The sequence below is a fragment of the Tenrec ecaudatus genome, chromosome 13 (genome assembly GCF_050624435.1).
Source record: "Tenrec ecaudatus isolate mTenEca1 chromosome 13, mTenEca1.hap1, whole genome shotgun sequence".
In the NCBI taxonomy this organism is placed as follows: domain Eukaryota; kingdom Metazoa; phylum Chordata; class Mammalia; order Afrosoricida; family Tenrecidae; genus Tenrec; species Tenrec ecaudatus.
Window position 1 is genome coordinate 20,294,771 of NC_134542.1, and position 22,675 is coordinate 20,317,445.

The following is a 22,675-nucleotide window of genomic DNA, read 5'->3' on the forward strand; positions in this document are numbered from 1 at the left end:
AGCTACTCACATGGTCTCATCGTCCCTGTAATGGATAACTGCCCGGTTCTCGCCTTCCTTGCCCTCTTCTTGGAATTGGAAGTATTTCTCAAAGACAGAGGCAAAACAATTCCGTTTCAACATGCCAGCCTGATGCACGATGGAATCCTTGGAAGCGGGCAGATTTTCAAGGTCATATAGCAAAGAGACATTGTATCCTGGAGGGGAACAAAACAAAAGCAAAACAAAAGCCTGAAGCTATACTTACAATCTCCATAAACAGAGATCGAATTAGCAATGCTAAGGAAAACAAATAGGACGAGCCGCAGCGGGTGGGTGTGGGGGCAGGGTTTCTTTCTGTTGGCCAAGGGGTTGCTAGGACCTGCAAGGCCTCTGCAGCACTGCACAGCCACCACAGCAGAAATCGGAATCAATCACAAAGATGACGGATTAAAGCCGGGAATGGAAGGAAGTCATAATCTGGGAAATTTGATTAGCAATCTAGTGTCCTCAAGATAATTGGGAGGGGGAGATTTAAGAGGACTTCAAAATGTTCCTGGAAAAATCTTTCAATTCCATCTCTCACCAACCCCATCCGTGAAGCCTTCCCTGTCCTGTTGGAGGCGGTGACATTTCATGTGTTCAGTGTTGGCGCGGTCAGCAGTGGTGTGGTCAGTAGTTGGGAGCTTTGACAACAGGGCACAGCAAGGCTCTAAGTTGTGAAGGTCCGACTTCCAGACAGCTAGCTCCCTGATCTATTTGCCCCCGCCTGGGAGGGCCAGTACCAAGTCCTACTCACAAGCACCTTCTCTGGCTGTTCGTGAGGCTTCAATTCCGAAAAGGGCTGCTAAATATGAGCCGCCCACCCCTGCTCTGACTTCCTCACAGATACGACCTTGAGATGCTCTTAGGACGGGTTCTCGCTCATTAGCCTGGAAACTGCCTACCCCTTGACAGGCCATCAAACAAGGTGCCTGTGCGGCAAGAGGAGGCAAGGTTTAGAGGGGGTGCTGGGGGGGGGGGTGCTAAAAAATTCCACTACCTCTTAATGCCATTTTCTCACTAACTTTTTGAAGTCCCAATGGCTTTCATTTGTATACCGTGATCAGGTTCGACCATAACACCCTACCATTGGTTCTCTTTTGACTCATTTTAATTTGTTCTAGGTTTTATTTTCTGTTTTCTTTTCTATCGAGGCTCTTCTCCGTCTCATTTTGGTATTTATTATTTTTGGGGTAGGGCATGCTCTTCTGTATGAAATGCAGGGTGGTAGGTACAGAGGCAGTGACTGGATTAATAGCACCTTAGGCTTACGGCAGGGGAGGCTGTGGAGCGAGCTATAAATAACGAGAAGGAAGAAAACGTTCTAAAGTGGACTGTGGTCATGACTGCACAACTCTCTGTATAATCTGCTGCAACTACTGAACTGTACGATATGGGACTCATGTTTCAATAAAACGGTTAAAATGAAAATAAAAATACTAAAGGACAGACTCGCGCTTCTCAAATACAGGATAGGAAACTATAGACCTGCCAAATCGGTGACTTTAGGCAATGGCCTCACTGCCATGATGGCGGGCATCCTCTGTTAAAAGAGGGAGGGGGTGAGGGACTGCTGGGAGAACTTAAGAAAGTACTCTGTTTACAAGTGCCGGGGGCATAATGGGTCATCGATTCCTAAGCCTCTACACGGTGCTCCTGTTTTCATTTCCCTCAGAGCCTTCTGGAGGTCTGTGTCTTCGGTGGGAGCTAGCTCTTATAGGGCATGGACTATCTAACTCTGTTCTAGATAGTACTGAGCACATTCTTGGCACTCCAATATTAAATAATACCAATCACCACTCCATTCTGGGCACCTGAAAACCAGAGAAGTAAATAGACTACAACGAGATAAGATTAAACAGGAAATATTTAAGAGCTGAGGTCTGCTGTTTTAAAAAGAAGCCAAGTAAAACAAACGGGATAAAACCACAGCAAAAGCCAGACTATAAACCAGGCTTAAGGACGCGAGGAGGGCTTACGGTCTCTTCTGACAGATTTGGGGATGTGAGCTGTGACAAGCATGCCCGAAAGAGTTTCTATAGCATTCTTCTGTTCTAGATCTGATTCTGACATTGAGAATCATAAAAATAAAATAATAATTAAAAAAACCTCTGGTCTCTCTTAAAGCAGCCTCTGTTATTTGTCCTCTGGCTTCTATGTCTGTGACACATTTGGTCACTGAATATGGAGGATCAACGTATTTTAGTGCTGTTAAAGCTACCACTCAAACATACTCCCCACAGCACGTTCAAGGGCATTTTTCTTTAACAGACACTGTTTCCCGAGGAGTCTGGTCAGTGCCTGCCCGGGGCAGCATGCCAGACCAGCCTGGGGATCTGCTTTTGGAAGAACCCGCAGTGACACCCTTACAAAGTCCAGCTCCGCTCTAACACGTCTGGGGTCAGCAAGAGACAGAATCCATTTTCCAGCAATGACTTCTGTTGCTGGTGATTCTCGAAGCAAAAAGATCCCCATTCTGGGGTCTGATGAAAGGCCTGAGATTTTGGGACCTACCACTTCACAGGGATAAAAAGCTTCCTTTTGTCCCCCACTTATAAGTGTTTAAACTATACAACATAGTTGATTTAGCTAAAGGGGGACCATGCCATCTTTCCACAGTCCTCTCCCCTCTAAATCTAAATGTGCAGTGTAAAGAGGGGCGATTGGGGGCTGGGACTCAGTGTTTGTGCATACTTCTAAAAAGGCACTTTAACTAATTCAATACTGTCCCGGCCCCTCCGCTGAAAGAGTTATTTTACCCTATCGAATAACTTAAAACTGGACAGAAGGAAATCCCTTATAAGCTATTGTTAGGAAAGGAGCTGAAGTGGGAACTTGATGCACGCAGAAATATTTGTTAAAATGAATAATACCAAGTACGGGGGGGGGGGAGATGGAGACACACACACACACACACACACACACACACACACACCCATCCCACCCCACCCTTTCCATCTCATTCCACGGAGCTGATCATATGATAACATACCTGATTCTGGATTTACCAAGAAACTTCCGTACACCCTCTTTAGTAGCTAGAACACAGAAGAACAGTATGTTAATGCAAAGGCCCAGCCTGCCCGTGAGCATTACACAGTGTGGTGTGTGCACGCTATTCTGCCCCAGGTTTTCTGTGGTGGGTGACTGTGGAGTACTCTGAAGGGAGATGGGTTCATCTGACTATGACCAGGCAAGCCCCTCCAAAAGGCTGGTGGAAGGCCTGCCTTCCTGTAACAAGGCTGCATTATTTTAAAAAATCATTTTTTTCATTATTGGGGGGCTCTTAATAAAGCTAGACAATCCATACATCAATTGTATTAAGCACACTTGTACATATGTTGCCATCAACATTTCCTACTTAAGCCCTTGATATCTGCTCCTTTTTTCCCCCTCCCCACCCCCACCTACATGAATCCTTGTCCAATGTTATTATTTCGTGTCTTACACAGTCCGTTTGTTGTCTCCCTTCACCCGCATTACTGTTACTTGTTCCGCTGGGGGGTGGACTATATATTCAACCTTGTGATGGTAGCCCCTTCCCCCCCAAATCATCTCATTATCATCTCTACTCCCGCTACTGTTTCAGACGGTTTTATCTGTCCTGAATTCCATGAGAGCTCTTATCTGTACCAATGTGAGTACTCCAGTCTAACCGGATTTGCAAGGTAGAACTGGGTCATGGTTGTGGGGGGGGAGGAAGCATTCAGGAACTAGAGAAATGATGTGTTTCTTCGGTGCTGCACCTGGGTTTGTTTAATGGTCCCTTCCTTGTAACCTTTCTTGGGGGGAGGTGAGCAATGTCCAATTGTGTACAGATAGCCTTGGGTCTCCACTCCAACCCCCCTTATTCAAATTGATATAATAGTTTGTTTTGGGTCTTTTGATACCTGGCACCTGGTCCCACTGACACCTCATAGGCGTCACCATTAAGCCTCATCAACACCTGCTCTAGATTCTCTCTTCTCCTCCAAAAAAGGAGGACAGGGGGTGCTGCTCGGAAAGCACTGGGCTTCGAACTGCAAGGTTGGTGGTTCAAACCCGGCAATCTCATGTGGGAGAGACAGGAGGCTGTCTGCTCCCGTCAAGACTTGCAGCCTTGGAAACCCTACACAAGGTCCCTCTGAGCTCCTTTGTTTGGTATTCGCTACATCTGTTTCCAAGAGGGCAGAAAGCAGAGGCTGTCAAACTCGAGAGAGAAGTCACAGCCAGACTATGATATTCAGTTAGCCCTCTATCTCATACACTTCAGACTCACCTCACTCCTAACCAGCTGTTATGGCAAAGACAATAGGAAACTGGACACCACACCCCAAACCTACTGCCATCTAATTGGTTTCATCGCAGATAGGGGTTTTGGGCCTGTAAACCCTTATAGAGAAGACTACAGTTTCATCTTTCTCCTGTGGAGCGGCTGGTGGGCTTGAACTGTCAGCTACAAATACAGTGTGATCCACTAAAGGTTGTGTATCCTTGATTACCGCCCTCACTCCTTTAAAAGCAATACTGTTGGCCTGGCTATTCTACAGATTTTTTATGTAAATGACAAAAACTAGAGTCCCCTCCCTGCCCCCCAATTTTGTCTTTGCCAGATTGAATGATCCACAGGGCAGAATCTGTTCCTAGGCTGACAGGTTCAAAAAACAAGCTACTTTTATTTGGATGAAATAGTTTGGACTTAACTGGTACATAGGAGCATTAGCAGTGGGAAGGTAGCTATGTGGAAAGAAAACAAGCTTAAAGAAAACAAAAACGAAAGAAAGAAAACAAAGCTAGTATTAATAAAGCTAGCAACCCTTTCTTGCTCTGGAGCATTTGTCATGGCGTATCGTCGTCACCCTCACGGGTACCCGGAGGAGGAGGCCACGACTGCTCTGGGGCATCCAACTCCCAGCCCAAACTCACGCTAGTTCATTTATGACAGTCAAGTCAGCAAATTCAAAGTGAATCTCCCCACTGGCCCCACATGAACTTTTACTTAGTCCCATTCCACAGGCTTGTTTTTAAGGATTTAAAAAAGGATTTCATTAGTCACAGGCTGCCAGGAACGTCTGAGTGAGACCAGTGGTGGTGGTGGTGCACCCAGTACGACAGAGCAGAACTGCGTCAAAGGGCTCTCCCGATACCGCCATCCTCAGTCCGTACAGGAGAAGATGGCCAGAAACCACCAGTGGGTTCACATCACCCACTTTTCCGTGAGCAGCTGGGCTCAGAGCCAGGGGGCACCTTCCACTGAGTACCATTGCCTAAATGCTCCACGCACCCATTTGATCACCTCCATGGAGGTGCAAAGGGGCCAGGGGAGCTGGACTGCTCACTGCAAGGCCTTGGGCTCAAACTCACCAGCTGCTCTGTGGACAAAGATGAGGCTGACCGCTCCTACGGCCATTTACGAAGCCTCAGAAACCCCATCTACGGATGCAATCAACCAGATGGACGGGGCTTTCCATAGTTGTGCAAAATTCTCAACCTGCAAAACCTGGGTAACCAAATGGGCCTTAAAGCAGGAACCCAATGATCCCACTTCTTTAAACAAATAAATGCAAAGGCTAAGTCTGTGCCGGAAGTTCCTCCGTGGTGAGCACCCACCGGCCCACTAGGAGGTACCTTGTCCGGAAGAGGAACCGAAGGGAGGGGCTCAAGGGCATCCCGTTTGTTGGAGGCAGAGAGGCCCTTGAGGTATCCTACATACCACCTCTCTTAAAGCGTTTTTTTTTTTTTTTTGGGGGGGGAAAGTAATCAAAATATCCCACAAGAATGAAAACCCTTTCAATGACCAAGCATTTGGCTTTGAATTTTTCAGGAATGAAAGGCAGGTGAAGGGGGTGGGTGGGTGGGTGGGTATTAATGGGTTTCACCACTACAATGGTGTGGGACACATATGTTCCAAGTGAACTTGGGGGGGGGGGCAGTGAGGTGAGGCCAGTTTCTTCAGATGCATGCAGCTACAGTTCCCTGACGGGCGGAAGTGCCTACTACAACTGGGAGAACAGCTTCCCAAGAGACCCGAGAGGCTGCAACTGCTGGCTCACGGGTCCCAAACGACTTACCCTGCCTGCTGCCCAGAGCTATCATTCTGCTGGGGGCATTACTGGGGCTGGGAGGAAAAGCACAGTGCCTGATATTTCATTTAATTCCATGCCTACTAAGTGAATGCTCAGAAAACTCACAGGCCCCGAGAGCCAAATTTATACCACAGCCAACTCCAACTCCCTCTGTCACGAGTACTTTTAACCACGATTCACTTTGCAATTTGGGCTCCCTCGCCCACCATGACCCCAGGAGATGGTGGCGGCAACCTAGCCCTCACTGGCAGTCCCTTCCAGAGCAGTGGAGCTTCCGGCTTTAAAGAGCGCCTGTGACCAAGCAACAAGCTCCCTGCAGTTATCTCAGGCTGCTCAATGATTAACCGACCCAGGAAGCCATTGACGGTGTACTCTGCTCCAACACTCGAGTGGGTGGCGCTGCCGCTGTGACCCTTGCAGCTACCAGAATAGCAATGTGCTCACCAGTTCCCGTCTAAGAAAAGCCCAGGCTGGGAAGGGGAAGTAAGACACTGAGTGCACAATTTCCTTTCCTTCCCAAGGGGAATTATTATTACACCTACAGTGTGTGTGTGTGAGAGAGAGAGAGAGAGAGAGAGAGAGAGAGAGAGAGAGAACAAAGAATGAAGAGATCATTTTCTTTTGGCTGGTCAAATGCTTAACAATTGTTTTCAGGAAGTGACTTCCGGGTGAACTGAAAAGCAGGGCCGGTAAGCAGAGCCCCTTGCTTTGTCTGGTCCGAGAAGAGCCTGGCTTCCATAGACAGGCGCATCCCTCATACACTGTCCAAGGACGTGTTCTTCCTGAAGTTTCTTTTTAAAAATCATTTTATTGGGGCTCGTACAACTCTTATCACAATCCATACATACATCTGTTGTGTCAAGCACATTTGTTGCCCTCATCATTCTCAAAACATTTGCTTTCTACTTGAGCCCTTGGTATCAGCTCATTTCTTCTCCCTCCCCACTTCCCCACGAACCCTTGATAATTTATAAATTATTATTTTGTCATATCTTACACTGTCTGATGTCTCCCTTTTCCCACTTTTTTTCCTGTCGTCTGGTCCCCAGGGAGGTTGTAAGTACCTCCTTGTAACCGGTTCCACCTTTCTACCCCACCTTCCTTCCACCCTCCTGGTATTGCCACTCCCACCACTGGTCCTGAAGGGATCGTCTGTCTTGGATTCTCTATGTTTACAGGTCCTATCTGTATCAGTGTTCATGCTCTGGATGCTCTGGTCTAGCCAGATTTGTAAGGTAGAAGTAGGATCATATGTGTGTGTGTGTGTGTGTGTGTGTGTGTGTGTGTGAGAGAGAGAGAGAGAGAGAGAGAGAGAGAGAGAGAGAAGCATTTAAGAGTTAGAGGAAAGTTGTATGTTTCATCGTTGCTACACTGCCCCGACTGGCTTGTTTCCTTCCCGCTACCTTTCTGAAAGGGGATGTCCAGGCCCCCTCCAAATATTAAGAACCCTGATTTCAAATTCTTCTCTTGAACTTTTGTCAGGAGGACTATCAACTGCACTTGAAAGTGTTAGCAAGGAGAGTCACTACCTGTGGCTCTTAGGCTTCTGTGGTTAAAATATCAATGTTAGTTTAATGCCAGAGCGCAGTGAGCCACGGATGAGCCAGGCCTTTCATCACACAGACTTCTAACTTGAAAGCGACCACTCTTGCTCCGAAAGAAATGTGCCACAGAAAGAGCTGCAGCATCCAGGAGAACCCAGCTAGTTGAAACGAAGCTATTTGAAAACTGATTCAGGAACTGAGTCATACTTCCTGCTCTGAGACCCAACCACAACGGGCACACATTGGTGTAGAAGCGTTTTCTTTCTTCCATAAATGGCTTTCCCCAGAGCAAATATAGTTCAACAGGAACCAAACCTGCTAATTAAGCTATCCAAAGAAGCCAGTGAATGAGGCAAAGTGTTGCAGAGTGTCTGGCCATCCTTCTGTAAAACCGAGAAAGGCTGAGGAGGTCTTAAAGAGGTCACATCTGAACATGAAATTAAAATTAAAAAATTTAAAGAGTAAATTTGTGCCTTCACTTCAGAAACGATACATCTGCCGTTATGATGTTACCGAAATGGAAGAGAATCCCTTTCATTCTTACAATAGCTCTTTTTTGTACCAACTGTAGACAAGTATTACTGGCTCCTTTTCTGGAGGGCCAGGCTGTTTTCTCCCAGCTGCCTGTCAGTGTGCTGCACTAAGGCGGCTGCTGTGAGGCTGGAAACTCTGTCACTGACATTCCACACACCAGAAGGGTGACCATGGGAGACGGGTTTTAGTGGAGCTTACAGACTAAGAAAAAGGATCTGGTACTCTAGTTCTGGAAGAAAAAAAAAAGATGGATTGGCTGCCAAAATCCTTATGAACAGCAGGGCAACACTGTCAGAAATACTGCTGTAAGATGAGCTGCCTCCTCCAAGAAGAGTCGACTTAAGGGGAATGCTTGAAGAGCTGAGACGGGCTGGTACTGCACATTTGCACCCGATAATCACATCGACTGGGAAGGACCAGCATCGCATCAGTAAGAGAGCATCTTCAGATGGATGTTGACGTACAATATTGTAGTGACAGGCTAACATCCACATACCTCAAGTAGTCCCAGTGGTATTGTGGGTTAGAGTTGGGCTGCTAACTGCAAAGTCAGTGGTTCAAACCCACCAGTCCTTTCGTAGGAGAAAGAGGATGGGCCTCTCTGCCAGCTCCTGCAGAGAGGGACAGTCTCAGGGACAGTCTCAGAAACCCTATGTAGGGTCAATGTGAGTCAGACTACACTTGATGTTGGTGGGTTTGCTTTTTCCAGCAAAGGAAGACCGGTTAATCCAACCACACCAAGGGGAATTAAAAATGTTCATGGGAAAATTCAATTAAAAGTTAATGGAACTTGCCCACACTCGTAAGGCTAAAGATGAAAAAAGGTGAAGATTTTACCAACTTCTTTAGTCTGAAATTGATCACACGTAATCGAGACGCACTGGTAATTCTTGACAATTGGAACAGGAACGGTGGAAACAAGGAAGAATGATTAGTAGCTTAAGAACATGGCTGCGGTGCCGGCGACTGCGTGACACAGGCTTCCAACAGAAACTACGACTACCCGTGTGGACCTCACCAGATGAAGTCTGCTGAGCTCAAAATAAACTACATCTGTGAAAAGCGGTCATGGCCAAATCTCCTTACCACCAGTCAGCATTAAGGCCAGGGGTCAGCTGAGGAAAACCTTCAGTTGTTCATTTTCAAGTTCAAGTTGGAGCTGAAGAAGACTACAAGTCCACAGGAGCCAACACAAGACCCTGGGTATATCCCACCCGAATTTAGAGGCCACCTTCACAAGAACACGAAGGACCCCAGGATCAGGCTGAGTTGTCGGATGATGCCAAAACATCACACAGGAAGAAAGCAAAGGTCATTAGAATGACTGCAAAGAAGATCAAAATGGATTGAAGAGGCGGCTCAGGCTCTGGGTGGAAAAAGGGTGGAGAGAGCTGAACAGAAGCTGTGTCCGTGTGGCTCCTGGAGACGAGGGATCTCACTGCCTGTGCAGAGACCTGGAGTTAGTCACTTTTCTCAAGCTGAACGATTTGAAGGGAAAGCCAACCCTCGGGTCTGAAGAACTCAACGGATAAAGCAGAGGCCACAAAGGCATCACAAGTCAATGGAAAGAATACACAGTCACCAACCACCTCAGGAGGCAGTACATGATCAAGAGTTGGAAGAAGTCCAGGCTGCATTGAAGGCATTGGCAAAACAAAACACAAGGCTCCTGGAACTCATGGAATTCCAATGGCGATGTCTCTCAAGAAAGAGGTAAGGCATGAAGTGCTCACGTGTCTGTGACCAAGGAAACACAGAGACAGCTACACAGCCACCCGACTGGCAGAGAGCGACACACTGGCCCACTCCAGAGAGGTGACCCAACAGTGTGGGATTTACCAAATACTGTCACACAGGTAAAGTTCTGTTGAAGCTAACTCAACAATGGACACATCAGTATACTGACGGCGCACTGCCAGAAATTCAAGCCAGAGTCCAAAGTGGACGGGGAGCAAGAAACGGCACTGCTAGTGTCAAACGGACGTTGGCTGAAAGCAGAAACCAACAAAAACATGTTTACGATCTCTTTGGGTTTTACTGAGTCTACTAAGACAAGTGACTATGGATTATAACAAACGATGGGAATTCCAGAGTATTTAACTATACCCATGCTGAACCTGTACACAGACCATAAAGTAGTCATTTGAACAGAACGAGGGTCTATTGTGTGGTTTAACATGTAGGAACAGTGTTGGCCAAATACTTGACAGACCACTGATTGTCAGAAGAATGAAGAGGTCTGTCTTGGAAGAAATATAGCCAGAATGCTCCTTCAAAGCGAGGATGGCAAGACATGGGCTCATATTCCAGTCCCTGAAGGACATCATGCTTAGTAAAGTAGAGGGTCGGGAAGACCCTCAATGGGATGGACTGATACAGTAGCTGCAATAATAGCCTCAAATATACACTTGGCAGGAAGGTGCCGGACTGGGCGGTATTTCACTCTATTGTACAAAGGAGTTGTCACAAGCCAAAACTGACTAGCTGGTATCTAAGAACAACGGGTTGTTTTTAAGTTTCCTTGGCTTAGAAAATCCTTGCTGTGAATATAATTTTTTTTAAAGGCAAAGGTTAAAAAAAAGGTATCCCCCTTCAAGATTTCAATAAAATTATTATGCCTGAAGAACACACCTTTATTTTTCCAGAGTAAAAAACAGGCCAAGAGCCAAAACTGTTTCTGCGAAATGCCCTTTCCGGCATTAAAGGAAATGGAGTGACGAGTCTCTGGCCAGAGGGGCAGGCCACCAGACACCAGCGCCTCCACCGGATTCTGCACCGTGGCTCTTCCCTGAATGGCAGGGTCCCGGTGAAAGGAGAGGGGCTCAAGAGTGTCTGAAGGAAAACGAGGGGGAACTTACCTCATCAGCACCATGTGCCTGAAGTTCCTTGTAGAATTTCAAAGAAATACTGACCATCACTTTCGTTTTGTCTCCATTGGGATTTGAAATATGATAGAGGACCCCATCGAAATCTGCGGACAAAAGAAGGGAGACTGCTCAAGCCGGGAATGGTGACCAACACCGCCAAGCACTAAGCCCCCTCCCCCCGGGTTGCAGGCCACAGGAAGGAGCCCTTCTGGTACAAAAGCATCTCAGGAGAATGGGGCGCATTTGACTCTCTTGCGTGTGCTCTTTTCTTAAACCAGAAAGCTATCCTTATGGTGGCCCAAGAATTGAAAGACCTTTTTGACAGCTTACTATTGGGGGAAAAATAAATCAACAACCAACAAGAGCAACAACTTTAATGGTGATACAGGTTAAACATGCACAGACAAAGGTAGAAGGAACAAAACCATATGCTCATCTGGCAGCTTTAACAAAAACCAACAAGTGCCAATCGGTTTTGTTTGGGTGAAGTCCTCTTCTCTCCAAAATTTATATAGTTTCCTCCATAAACACCTCAAAGGGGGACCAATCACAACGATCTACCTATACCCTCCTCCCAGAAGGATGGACAACAGAAAAGTGGGTGAAGGGAGACACCGGTCAATCTTAAGGCATGAAACAATAATAATTTATAAATTATCAAGGGTTCATGAGGGAAGGAGGGCAGGGTGGTGGGGGTGGGGGAAGAGGTAGGGGGGAAAATGTGGAGCTGATACCAAGGGCTCAAGTAGTAAGAGAATGTTTTGAAAATGATGATGGCAACAAATGTACAAATGTGCTTGACACAATGGATGTATGTGTGGATTGTGATAAGAGTTGTTTGAGCCCCTAATAAAATAATTTAAAAAACAAACAAAAGAAACCCTCAGACTGTATCACGAGAGGATAAAGACCAGAAGGGCTTTTGCTTTCAGGGTCCCAACAAGGCCCGCACGCTGTATTCGATTTTCTGTCAGATTCTCTCCCAGTCGATAGGCCTCCCCTCTCACAGCTTCTATCTTCCCGCAGAGGACTTGGAGAGTGAGGCTCTGAGCCCCACTGCTTCAGGGAGTGTCACAGTTGGAGAGCTAGCCCTCCCGATTGATTAGCAGGCAGAGGGAAGAGAGCCAGTGCCTGGTCTCCAAGTCACAGCACTTCAAAGCTGCAGCCTGGCCTATACGAGAGTATATACGGCACACATCACTACACATAACTCTTTACAAGAAACCCCAAACGGAAACAAGGCTGTCTGAAATCTAGCGTTCGTTCTCATGTTTCCTCACGGCCCTATGGTCAGGCAAAGAGACTCTACCTCAGTAGCTGGTTAGTAACTTAGCATTTCCAAACCACAAACTTTAGTTTGGATTGAAAAAAACCAGCAGGTAACTAACTCTACAAAGTTCTCTTAACTCCAGCGCCAGTCACGAATGAGCGGGATCCCTGACGCCATCAGCTGGGCTAGGCCCCTCAACAAGGCAAGCCAGTGATGGTGCCCAATGGCCCTCACTTACGTGAGGAACAGTTACCTTGTCTATTTTTAAGGCCCATGGCTTCTCTTAAAGGCATTGAGATAAAGGCACTTACCTGCAAAGGTCACTTCTACTGCGTCGGGTTTGTTTCTGCAAAAAAAGACAAAGTCCTCAGGTAAGTTCGCTTTATTGCTGAGAGCATTCAAGGGCACTTGGAATACTCCTGAGGTTAACTCAGGATCGGCCCATGCTGTCTAAATTGGAAGCTGATTAGCTCACTGCCGACTCAAGCACATAATTCATTTTCCTGGGCACCTGAACCCGTGGACTGGTTTAAAGAAGGGACGGGAAAAGAAGCAAGCAGGGCCTGGCAGTGGTTTTGTCTGTGGCTCCAATCTCTTGCCAGCAGTGGAGAGCACACCTCCACCTGGAATGCTCTGCGAACACAACATACTTTGGGTTTGTGTATGTGAACCATCAAATGCCATCTTGGGGTCAGTGCCTCCCCCAGAGGGTAGTGGTGCCAGGGGATTACACAGAGCAGGAAAGCTGTTAAGAAAAATGTAAACTGGATTCAATTTGCTTAGAAGTGAAAGGATGGGTTCCTGCCATAAGACATGGCAGCAAGCTCTACTTTCAAGTTTTGGACAATCTGCCCAACCCCTAAGACCCCTGCACATCACTCAAGTTCCCTTTCAACTGCTCTCCTTCCTGAAGACCCCTGGCTGGCTCTGGCCCAGCTGGGGTTGCTTTAAAGTGGGGCATAGAACAACACCGAGGAGAAAAGTCAAGACATGCTTTCCTTTCCCACGGTACCGTTTTGAATGAGGGTCATGTTTTGGAGCAAATGAACCCCTTTCCACCTGTTTTCTCAGGTCTGCACCTATGAGATGGGAGGATACAACCTCCCTGCTACTTCACAGAGCTACTGAAGATAAAACAAGGGAACAGTATCCTGGAAGGCAATGGGCACCCAATACTTTCAGTTAACTCCCAGCTTAGCTGGTACGCGAGCTTCCATTAAACGCTGCCAAGTTCAGACCTAGAGGCCATGACACACGTCCCACCACACACAACAACAGCCACATGCCTCTGCCGCCTTCTCAAACCCAATGGCGGGAAACAGAAGCACTTTAGCTACGAACAAGCGGCCCAACACCACTTGGTTTTATGGCAGACAATATACACATACATTCACATGTATTCTTGCCCAACCTGCTTCCGTCCTCACAATCAAGAACACCTTTTGACACCGTCTCTGCTCCCACAGCTGTAAGACCCCCCGAGGCTGAGGGTCCCCCAGGGTGGCTGGGAAGTAACGGAACACATGCACGGCTATGACTCTTAAGCAGCGGACGCAGAGGCCAAGCATCACTCTTCAAGGAAGCTGGCTTTATTAAGCATATGTTGGTCCTACTAAACAATCTCCCTGGGTGACTCACACATACAGTTCCACGCCGCTTCTTCGAAGCTATCCAGCTGTGACTTAGGCAGTGTTTTGAGTGTCTCTAAGAATGGAAGCAATAAGTGGGTTTACGGGGAGGCAGTGAGCGCAGAATACACTGGACAGACGGAATGGAAAAGTCAAATTGCAAAGCGGCTATCAAAAGGTGTAAATATTGGTTTCTCCCCATCTGGAGGAAAGAAGTAGGATGAAAATCACAAGCCACATGCAACAATTAGTCCAATGGATGGACAGGCCAGCAAAACATCAGTCACCACACTCTGAGGTCAGCACTCGATGGTGCCACTACTGACTGTCCTGCAAAGGACCCCAAGAGAAGGTTCTGGACAGAGCAGGAGAAAAACGTGGCACAGATCTCAAGGTCAGTGGGACCCCAAGTATGGCTCGGAGTCATCCTTCCTGCGTGGAAGGGGACTCATTCCAGTCGGTGTTAGAGTAAGCTACCCTCTGCCATCCAAAGGGCAGCACTGCTCAAGGACAGAGGGTTGGTTGGGGACAGGAAACACTGGGAGGAAGTGGGATAAGTGATGGTCCACCGAGGTGGTTAAAATGGATGAATTCATACACAATGTGCATACATACACTGTAGGATGAAAACGAATGATCTGTTCTGTAAATTTTCAGTTAAAAAAGAGAAAAAAATTAAATTGCTTTGTCATTTCCAAACTGTGGCCAGGCTAAAAACTATTCCTCACCTCTAGAGCCCAACCACTGAGAAGAAGCCAACATATCCATCTGCGGCCCACCTGAGAGAAAAGACTGAGGGGCAACTCAACAGGAGGGAGCACGGAGACACATTCTCCTGGGGAAGTCTGGCTGAGCGAAGAGTCAGGGCAGAGGCTAAAAAGGCTCTAGCCCCCAGTTTAGTATGTACGTTAAGCCAGTAGGTGCTAACTGCAGCAATGCAAGGGCCGAAGCCCCTCCCTGCCCCACTTCGTCACCAGATCTGAAACTACACATAACCTTAGGCCCCGAACCTAAGCTGCAAACATGCCTCGAGTCCCTAGAATATGGCATTTCTCTAGGCTAAAGTTCCCGGAGTACAGTTTCCCAATGGGAGAAGTCCCGGAGATCGATACTAAGTGGCCTGCTACCTTTGGAATATTTGTCCAAAACCTACCATTAATATTTTAGTTTACTGTTTATGGCTGTACCGTAGGCTGGAGAGGGGGGAGGAAACTGCTGAGGAGCGTATTCGGCTGAAGGAGCGACTTTAGTAGTGCCCTGGGAATTCGAGGTCCAGGAACTCTGTGCCTCATCAAGGACCCGGGTACTAAGCTACCGCGCCTGCAATCTTCCACCACGGATGGCCTCTCAACTCCAAGACCAAGTGTTTGCTAGGGACTTCTGTGATTTAAAATCACATGCAGGGGAGTTAAGACTGGTCTGGTGGGAAGTGTACCACGGAGACCCAAGAGATCCGGGGTTGGCTTAATTTACCATTCTATCATCAGCTAACGCTGCAGATGCTGGGATGACTTTAATCGGAGGGAAAACAAAATAAAATGAAACGAAACAACAACAAACAAGTTTCTCCAACTTTAGAGTTGGCTATTCAACTACTACTCAAATGTCGCCGGGCTTCCAGTTCCTCTTTTGCGAAATGGAGTGTAAAACCCCTACTGTGCAAGGTTGGTGGGAAGACAAAGTAAGATAGGAGGGAACCCCAAAAGCTTGTGGAAAACTGCATGAGATGAACTTTTCCCACAGAGTTTCTGAAGCCCCCTTGCATATGGAGTTTCCGAACCAGCATTTTTCAAGTAAGTCACATATGCACTGAGCCCACACCATTAGCCTTTAGGTAGCAGTATGACTTATCTCAGTGTGTCACACAAATGTCACCATGTTCTGAGCGCGCCTCATCACGCAGGTGGTCAGGGATGACCAGTACAGCACACCCAGCACAGAGGAAACCAGCCCAGCCCGCGGCCCCGGGGGCCATTCTGACTCATGCGACTCTAGGCAGGGTTTCCGAGACTGCCTTCGTGCAGCAGACCACCTCACCTTCCTCCAGAGAGCAGCCAGAAGCCCAACGACTAACCCACAGCACTCCGGGGCTCCTTTCACATAGTCGCTTCTCATAAATAAGGCACCTTGGGGTGCAATAGTTAAGTGATGAACCTTGAACCACAAGCTAGAACTTAACTGTGGTTCAGACCCACCTGGGGATCTGCTTCTTCCAAAACGACAGCCCAGCCAACGCTACAGGGGCAGTTCTCCTCTGATACATGGGGTGGGTCCTTGTGAGTCAGAGTGAACTTGATGGTACCTATCAAGCCAATAAAGGTTTACGCCCTCAAGTGCCAGGGAACACCAATGTTCTCATTCTTGACTGGGAGTTACTGCACACTTTGAGACAAAATAAAACCCCTGTAAAGGGTCTGACACAGGGCCTGGTACACAGAAGTTGAGGAATAAACTTGTTTCGCTCCTTTGAGATGGCGCTGGAGGCAGCCACACTTTGAAGCGGTGGCTGGGAGAGGTCTGGGTCTGGGTAACGGCCAGCAGCAGGGGCTGGGTTAGCAGTAGTCCAAGGAGGAACAGAAGTTCCTCGTAGTTGCCAGATTGCTGTATTGTCTAGGTCACCAGAACGGGTGGCTTCTTAAGAGTTATGGTCTGAACAGACCTGATGCCTCAGGTCTTCAGATGCATTTAGTTTATTCAGAGGGGTTTCAAGAGCTATTCTTAAAATCGTGGAGAAAAAAACAGCCTTCTGCCCTTTACTTCCGAGGAAGCTTCTGGAAGGTCATTTACCAGTCAATACTGAGGGGCCTGACGACTGCACTAGTACGTATCTTTTCTCATTAAGGACTTCAGAGTTTTCACTTCCGAATACATCCGAGGATCCAATTCCCTCTTTAGGTTATTCCACCCATGAGTGGGACTAGAGAAATTACTGAATTCTTCTCACTCTATAAATTTCAGATCAATCTCCTTTAGAGCCTTCACAAGGCCCTCATCTCCCTTCCTGAGCAATGTATACAAAAAGGACCTCCATCATCTAACAGGTAGTCAGTCCACTCTCTTCTAAGCTGTATCTCAAATTATGGAGGCCAAGGAGAAAAAGCAGATTCACACAACGCCAGGAAAGCAACAGGCTCCGGAAGAAACCAAGACCCACTCTCACTGGCTTCATTCACTCCTTCAGGAAGATAGGTGCTGAGCTGCGCGCGTGCACACACACACAGCGCCCACGAAGATGACGGCATTGACAGCCCCTGCCCTGAAGGAGCTGGCGGTCATCTCAGCAATGGCATCGTCCTCTATGGGTCGTAGCAAGGCCAAAGGGCAGGCAGCAGTGTGAAACGCTACGGATCCCTAAAAGGATCAACCCAGACCTCAGTAAGCCGGCCACTTACTTTTAAACACTGGGGGAACATGTCCTAGTTCCAAATCACTTCCAACCAGACTGTCTCTCTGAGGACATGTGCAGTATTTTTGGGAACAAGAACAGGGTATCAGCAAGATTTAATTTATTCCTTGCTCAAATTTCTCCTCCCACAGTCCTCGCCCACCCCAACTGGCACTGCTGGCTTACTGAGCTTCACTCCCCCTCACCGAGCCTCAGCTCCCCACAATCTGCATGGGGGGGGTGGGGGGGTGGCAAGGAGCCAGCATGCACTTCAAATCAACAGTAATTTTCATCTGACAGCATTTCCTCAAAATTGAACTCTAGCCTTTGAGTTACACGGACAGGCTGTGGCTGAAAATGTTCTCAAGGGTGGTGTACAGTCACAAAAGACTTCGATTCATTTGCCTTCTTCCTTCGGCTTTCATGGGGGCTGGGTTATGAAATCTTAAGGAGAAAGCCTTACTGTGGCTGAGACCTAAGCAGGGGTTACTTACCAGTCTGAATATCCCACCCCTCCACTGGTCACATCCTGGGAAGGCAATTTCCCAGGAACGATCAGCTTGCAAGGCTATAGGGATCACAGCAACAAACCATTTCCCCAGTTGTATGGCAGGAAAAAAAGGGCGATTTGTTTGGAACCCATCTCACACATTGCCTGAACTGGCTCCAAATTAAAAGGATCTCCCGCTCAAATGCACTCACTTAAAAGGTTAGGTGACAGAACGCCTCTACCAGAAGGAAATCAAGACTTTTAGGAGGATGTCACAAGCACCGAGAGAGCTGAGCAGGAGAAGCTAAGGGACAGCATTAAAAGAAAAGAACAAAGTCAACCTCAGAAGGAAAACAAACACAACTGCATTCTTCTGCATGTACCACAAGTCTCTTCATGAGCCGGTGTCGGGCTACAGCGACAGCAACTTTAGAAGAGTGCTGCTGTCCACCCAACAGCCAGAATTCCATGCAACCTGGGCATCTCCTCCACCTGCACTGCCCAGGACAGCAGCCACACATGGCAGCCGAGCCCTAGACAGTTAGTGTGCCTGAAGGGGAACTCCATTTTCAACTCATTACATTCCAATTCATTCTTATTCAGATTTAAAGAGCCACATGTGGCTGTCATACTGGACGGTGCAGAGCTGGAAAAGCCATTCTGGAAAGGACTATCCTGAACCATACTTTCCCTACTGGATCTGCTGAGCTAAAGTCTACATACTGCAGGGTGGAGCTGACCTCTCCCAGCAGGCACTGGCCAGTGCCTCTCAAAGGCAGCCTTTCTCTTCCACGCCACTTTCTTGAATGCCTCTCTCTAGCTCCCATTCCAATACATCGTACCCCCTGGTTTCAATGTAACGTCGCCAATAGGAACTCTGCCCGGTGTTGGTAAAAACCAAAGTCAAGCTCATTCCTGCAGGAGCTGCCGACCTTCCCTTTAAGCAGCCCAACACGAAACCACCACGCCACTAGTGCGCCATAAATATTTATGATCACCACACTAGTCATCCCTGCTGAAAGTTCTGGTGTAGGCATGTGCGGGGACAAATATGTAACTGTTTAGCCGCAGCCTCACTTGACTGGCACGCCTGGAAACGGACACCTGGATCTAAAGCTGGCTTTTTTCTGCTGGGCCCGAGTAGTCGCAATTCCAGAAAAGGCCAGCCTTAACAGGCCTAGTCTCAGTGCCTCTTTCCAAATTATTTCCCAAGTGCTTTTCAGCACAGCATGTTTGTGCCCACCCTTTGAAACTCACAAAGGGGAAGATAGGCCAGAAGGCAAGTCAAAGCTCACCCCCACCTCCCCAGACGAAACATCGGTACAATGCCATCATCATTTACCAAAGGTTCTGGGAGTTCTAAGGGATGCCGCCTTCCTGATCTGAGGGCATGCTTTTAATAAACGCTCCTGAAACAGCTGCACTGCCTGGATAGGGAGTAGGATTTAGATGTATTTAAATGATCAACACATAAACAGATGTGCACGAGCACTCCTACAGATGAGACAGGCCTCTACTTGGAAACACATCTCTAATTCTCCAGTGGATCTGGTTAGAACCACTTCAGCCTCATTCTTTGCTAGTCTGGGCTTGAAACTGCACTCAGCTCAGTTGTGAAAATGCAGAAGTGAGCTCAACTTCCTCCTAAGCGCTACACCGCTTAAAAGTACCCAGTAACCTTTCAAAAAGACCCTGGGCTGATTCACTTGAATTATTGTAAATGCAAAGGAAATGGTGGGAGAAACTGAAGCGAAGCAGCAAGCAAGCCTGAAATATAAGCAACTACAAGTTGCTGGCAGGAAACAGCACTATTTTCTGCATGTCACACTTTACAGATAAAATCTGTGGGCTCATAATAAGAAAGACAGAACACACAAAATATTCAATTTAAGGCTTGGGTTGAAAAGCTCTCTCTTTAACTGCCTCCAAGCCACAAGTGCATTACGCTCACTTAGGATTTCCCCCCCACCAATTCTCTCCCATCTATGGATCACCAAGCATTTACTTTCCTATGACTACTTCCCACGTTGCCTGGAGTTCCTCACCCAAAACCCAGATGTGAAGCCCCATGCTCACAAATGAGGAAATGAGGCAAAGAGACTGGCCACAGGCCACCAGAAAGTAGAAGGTTAAGGCCAAGTCCTTGGCCTCTCAAGTTTTAAATATTGTATTAGAAAAGCACATTAAGTTCTGGGAGAGGGGCCTGCTTGTCTTCAACCGATGCTTGGGTTAATTGAGAAGACTGCCTCGGCAAAGTTCCCGTTCTCGAACAAGGCTCTTAGAGAACTTTCCAGAGCCTGGAGGTCCTGAAGTGTGTCCCTGGATGGGCCCAGGTGTTTTGTACAGGAATTGAGAAGCCAGACAACTGGCTAGAGGGTTTGGGAAGGGTGCATTAGAATCTCAGGAGACAGATAAGGACAGGGTGTGGATGGCTGGACTGTGAGCTTTGCTTGAGAAAAAGATGGGACCCAAAAGGCCAATTTCTTCTCACAGTCGGGGTGGGGGAGGAAACCATAAGAGATCACGTTTTCCGGGTTGCAAGCCACGGTCTGACTGGGGAGACAGAAGCGGTGGGAAGGAAGCCCATGCTTCCAGTCTTCCCTCTTGCTCTTTCGGGAAGGAGGTGGGGTGGGGAGAAAGAACTCCGATGGGGATCCAGGCCTGCATCTTCGGTCCTTTCTCCAGGCCGGGGAATCTCTGAAAACTCCTTCCAAACCCAATCCCGGATGGACTTCTCTTGGGGTTCAGAACAATACCGGGGGCGTCAGAGGGATGGGATCCCCTCTTCGCTCCGGAGGGCAAAGAGGTCCTCCAGCGAGTCCAGGCCCCGGCTGCCCTCCGGCCCCACAGGTCTCCCTTTGGCCCGCGCACTCCGGTCCACTCACTGCTTCCGCATCCCTCAGAGCCTCGCCCCACGCATCTCTGCCCCTCACCCCACCGCGCCCAGGCGCCTCCACGTCTCCCCCGCCAGGATGGCCCCCACACCCGCCAGACCCCCCCACCTCTCTCATCCAGGTGTGGAGACCCTGAACGAGGCCCAGAAGACCGGCGGGGGTCAGCTCTGCCCCCGCGGCCACCCTCCCGGCCCCCGGCGCGCGCTCACCCGGCGGCCGCGTTCTCGAACTTGAGCGCGAGCGTCTCTTCGATGATGCGGTTGTTCACCTCCAGCAGGATCATGGCGGCGGCTGCCCCGGGCAGGGGAAGGAGAAACGAGGGCGGGTGAGGGTGGGCAAGGCAGGGAAGGACGGAGGGAGCGGCCCGGCTGCCCCTGGAGGAGGGGGGCTGGGTGGGGTAGTAGGTAGGGGAAAGGGGAGAGGGACCGGGACGGGGGGACGGGGCAGACACGCGCGCTGGCCCACGCACGCAACTCACAGTGGAGACACCCAGCCACCCAACCGACCTGGCCCCCGAAGCCTGAACCCGCCTGCCGAGCCGCCGCCGCCGCCTCACCGACAAACCCGGTCCCCGCCCAGCCCCCGGCTCTAGCCGGCCACTTCCGCTCTCACACCCACTTCCGCTCGCCGCCCGGACGCGCGGCCCCGCGGCGCCATTTCCGCTCCGACCCCGCGTGCACGCGCACGCCGGCACGCCGAAGGGACGGAGGCTGCGCTTGAGCATGCGTGGTTCGCTCACGCCGCCCTTCCGCACCCTTTCACTTTCCAGCCTGTTGGCGTGTGGAGTCCGCCGGCTTCCCGGCTGTCATTCCTTGCGGCCTGGCTCGCATTCCAACGCGTCCCCCCCGACTTGACCCTGAGGTCCAACTGCACCCTTCCGGGTCTTGTCACTTTAGAGACCCACAAGAAGAGTCTTGTCTTCTCGCCTGCCTCTTCGCTCTCTGGGCCTCTTCTTGGTGCCCCTTCCTCACCCCACGTTGACGTCTGACCACCTGCCCACGTATTTCTCAAAAATATTTAGTAGGCTCTCGCTTTGTGCAGAGGATCCAGTGGTGGAAAAAAGGACGCGGTTCTGCCCTCATGAAAACTCGTAGGCTGATCAAGGAAACCGGCAACACTGAGTAGAAGTTTCTGTTGTGAAAGCAGGGAGTTTTGTGTGAAGGAATAGAGCAACTTAGCTCGAGCAGAGGAATTTTTCACACTTTAAGTGCAGAACCCCCACCCCCATTACCCGGGAACTTACAAGAAAAAGATTCTGATTGGTTGAAATTGACAACTTGCTTAAGACACCAGATAAATCCCAGTCTGTGAGCATGGTCTTGCTAATAATCAGTTCGAGTCTGTTAAAGTCTTAATATGTATGGTAAGGATATTTTATTTTGGGGGCCAGCCGGAGGGAATGTCCTTCCTGGGAGTGTGCTGTGGGAAGCAGCGGGAGAAGGGATGCCTGGGGATTTGCTGAGGTCTTCTGGCTCAGTGAAAATGGAGCTCAATCTGTAGCCTCGCCGGCAGCCTCTTCTTATGCCCAACAGCTTGATTTTTAAAAACTTCACGTGACAAACCACACTCAGAACGAGGAGTCACTGAGGTGCAAGGCCAACTTAGACGGGCCTCCTCCAAGTTCCCGACAAGCCGCCCTCAGGTGTTGGCCTGAACATTATTTTCTTTGCCTTAGAAACTACCACACTAGGACCTCTACCTCCTCCACATGCAGAATTGGAATTTTCCCTTGTGCTGCGTCTGCATCTACTGCCAGAGTGACTTATTTTGCATTTTTACCTCAGGGACACTAACAAGCTTCTACAAAAAGCCCAAATCAATCACTGCTTTGGAATGCTGCGGCATTGATCCCACTCACCTGCCAGTTTTTAGTACTGATAGGTCGCTTGCCTTTTGCTGTGATGCTGAACGATATGTCGCCAGTTCTTCAATACCAGGAGGGTCACCACAGTGAACAGGTTTCAGTGGTGCTTCTGG

The 22,675-nt window shown here is 48.7% G+C and overlaps 1 protein-coding gene across 2 annotated transcripts in view; it reads right to left on the reverse strand.

Moving 5' to 3' along the window:
• Positions 1–21,325, reverse strand: part of ARPC2 (actin related protein 2/3 complex subunit 2) — a 33,303-nt gene extending 11,978 nt beyond the window's left edge. The window contains exons 1-6 of one of the 2 annotated variants that reach the window (XM_075530205.1): positions 21,205–21,325; positions 20,908–20,989; positions 12,613–12,647; positions 11,023–11,135; positions 3,014–3,059; positions 11–197 (exon numbers count right to left, since the gene is read on the reverse strand). In XM_075530205.1, coding sequence (XP_075386320.1) covers positions 11–197; positions 3,014–3,059; positions 11,023–11,135; positions 12,613–12,647; positions 20,908–20,981 — 455 coding nt within the window. In that variant the 5' untranslated portion in view covers positions 20,982–20,989; positions 21,205–21,325. Of the gene's footprint in view, positions 1–10; positions 198–3,013; positions 3,060–11,022; positions 11,136–12,612; positions 12,648–20,907; positions 21,124–21,204 lie in introns of those variants that run through there. The other variant, XM_075530206.1, reaches the window with a different exon arrangement.
• Between the last annotated feature and the right edge of the window lie 1,350 nt (positions 21,326–22,675).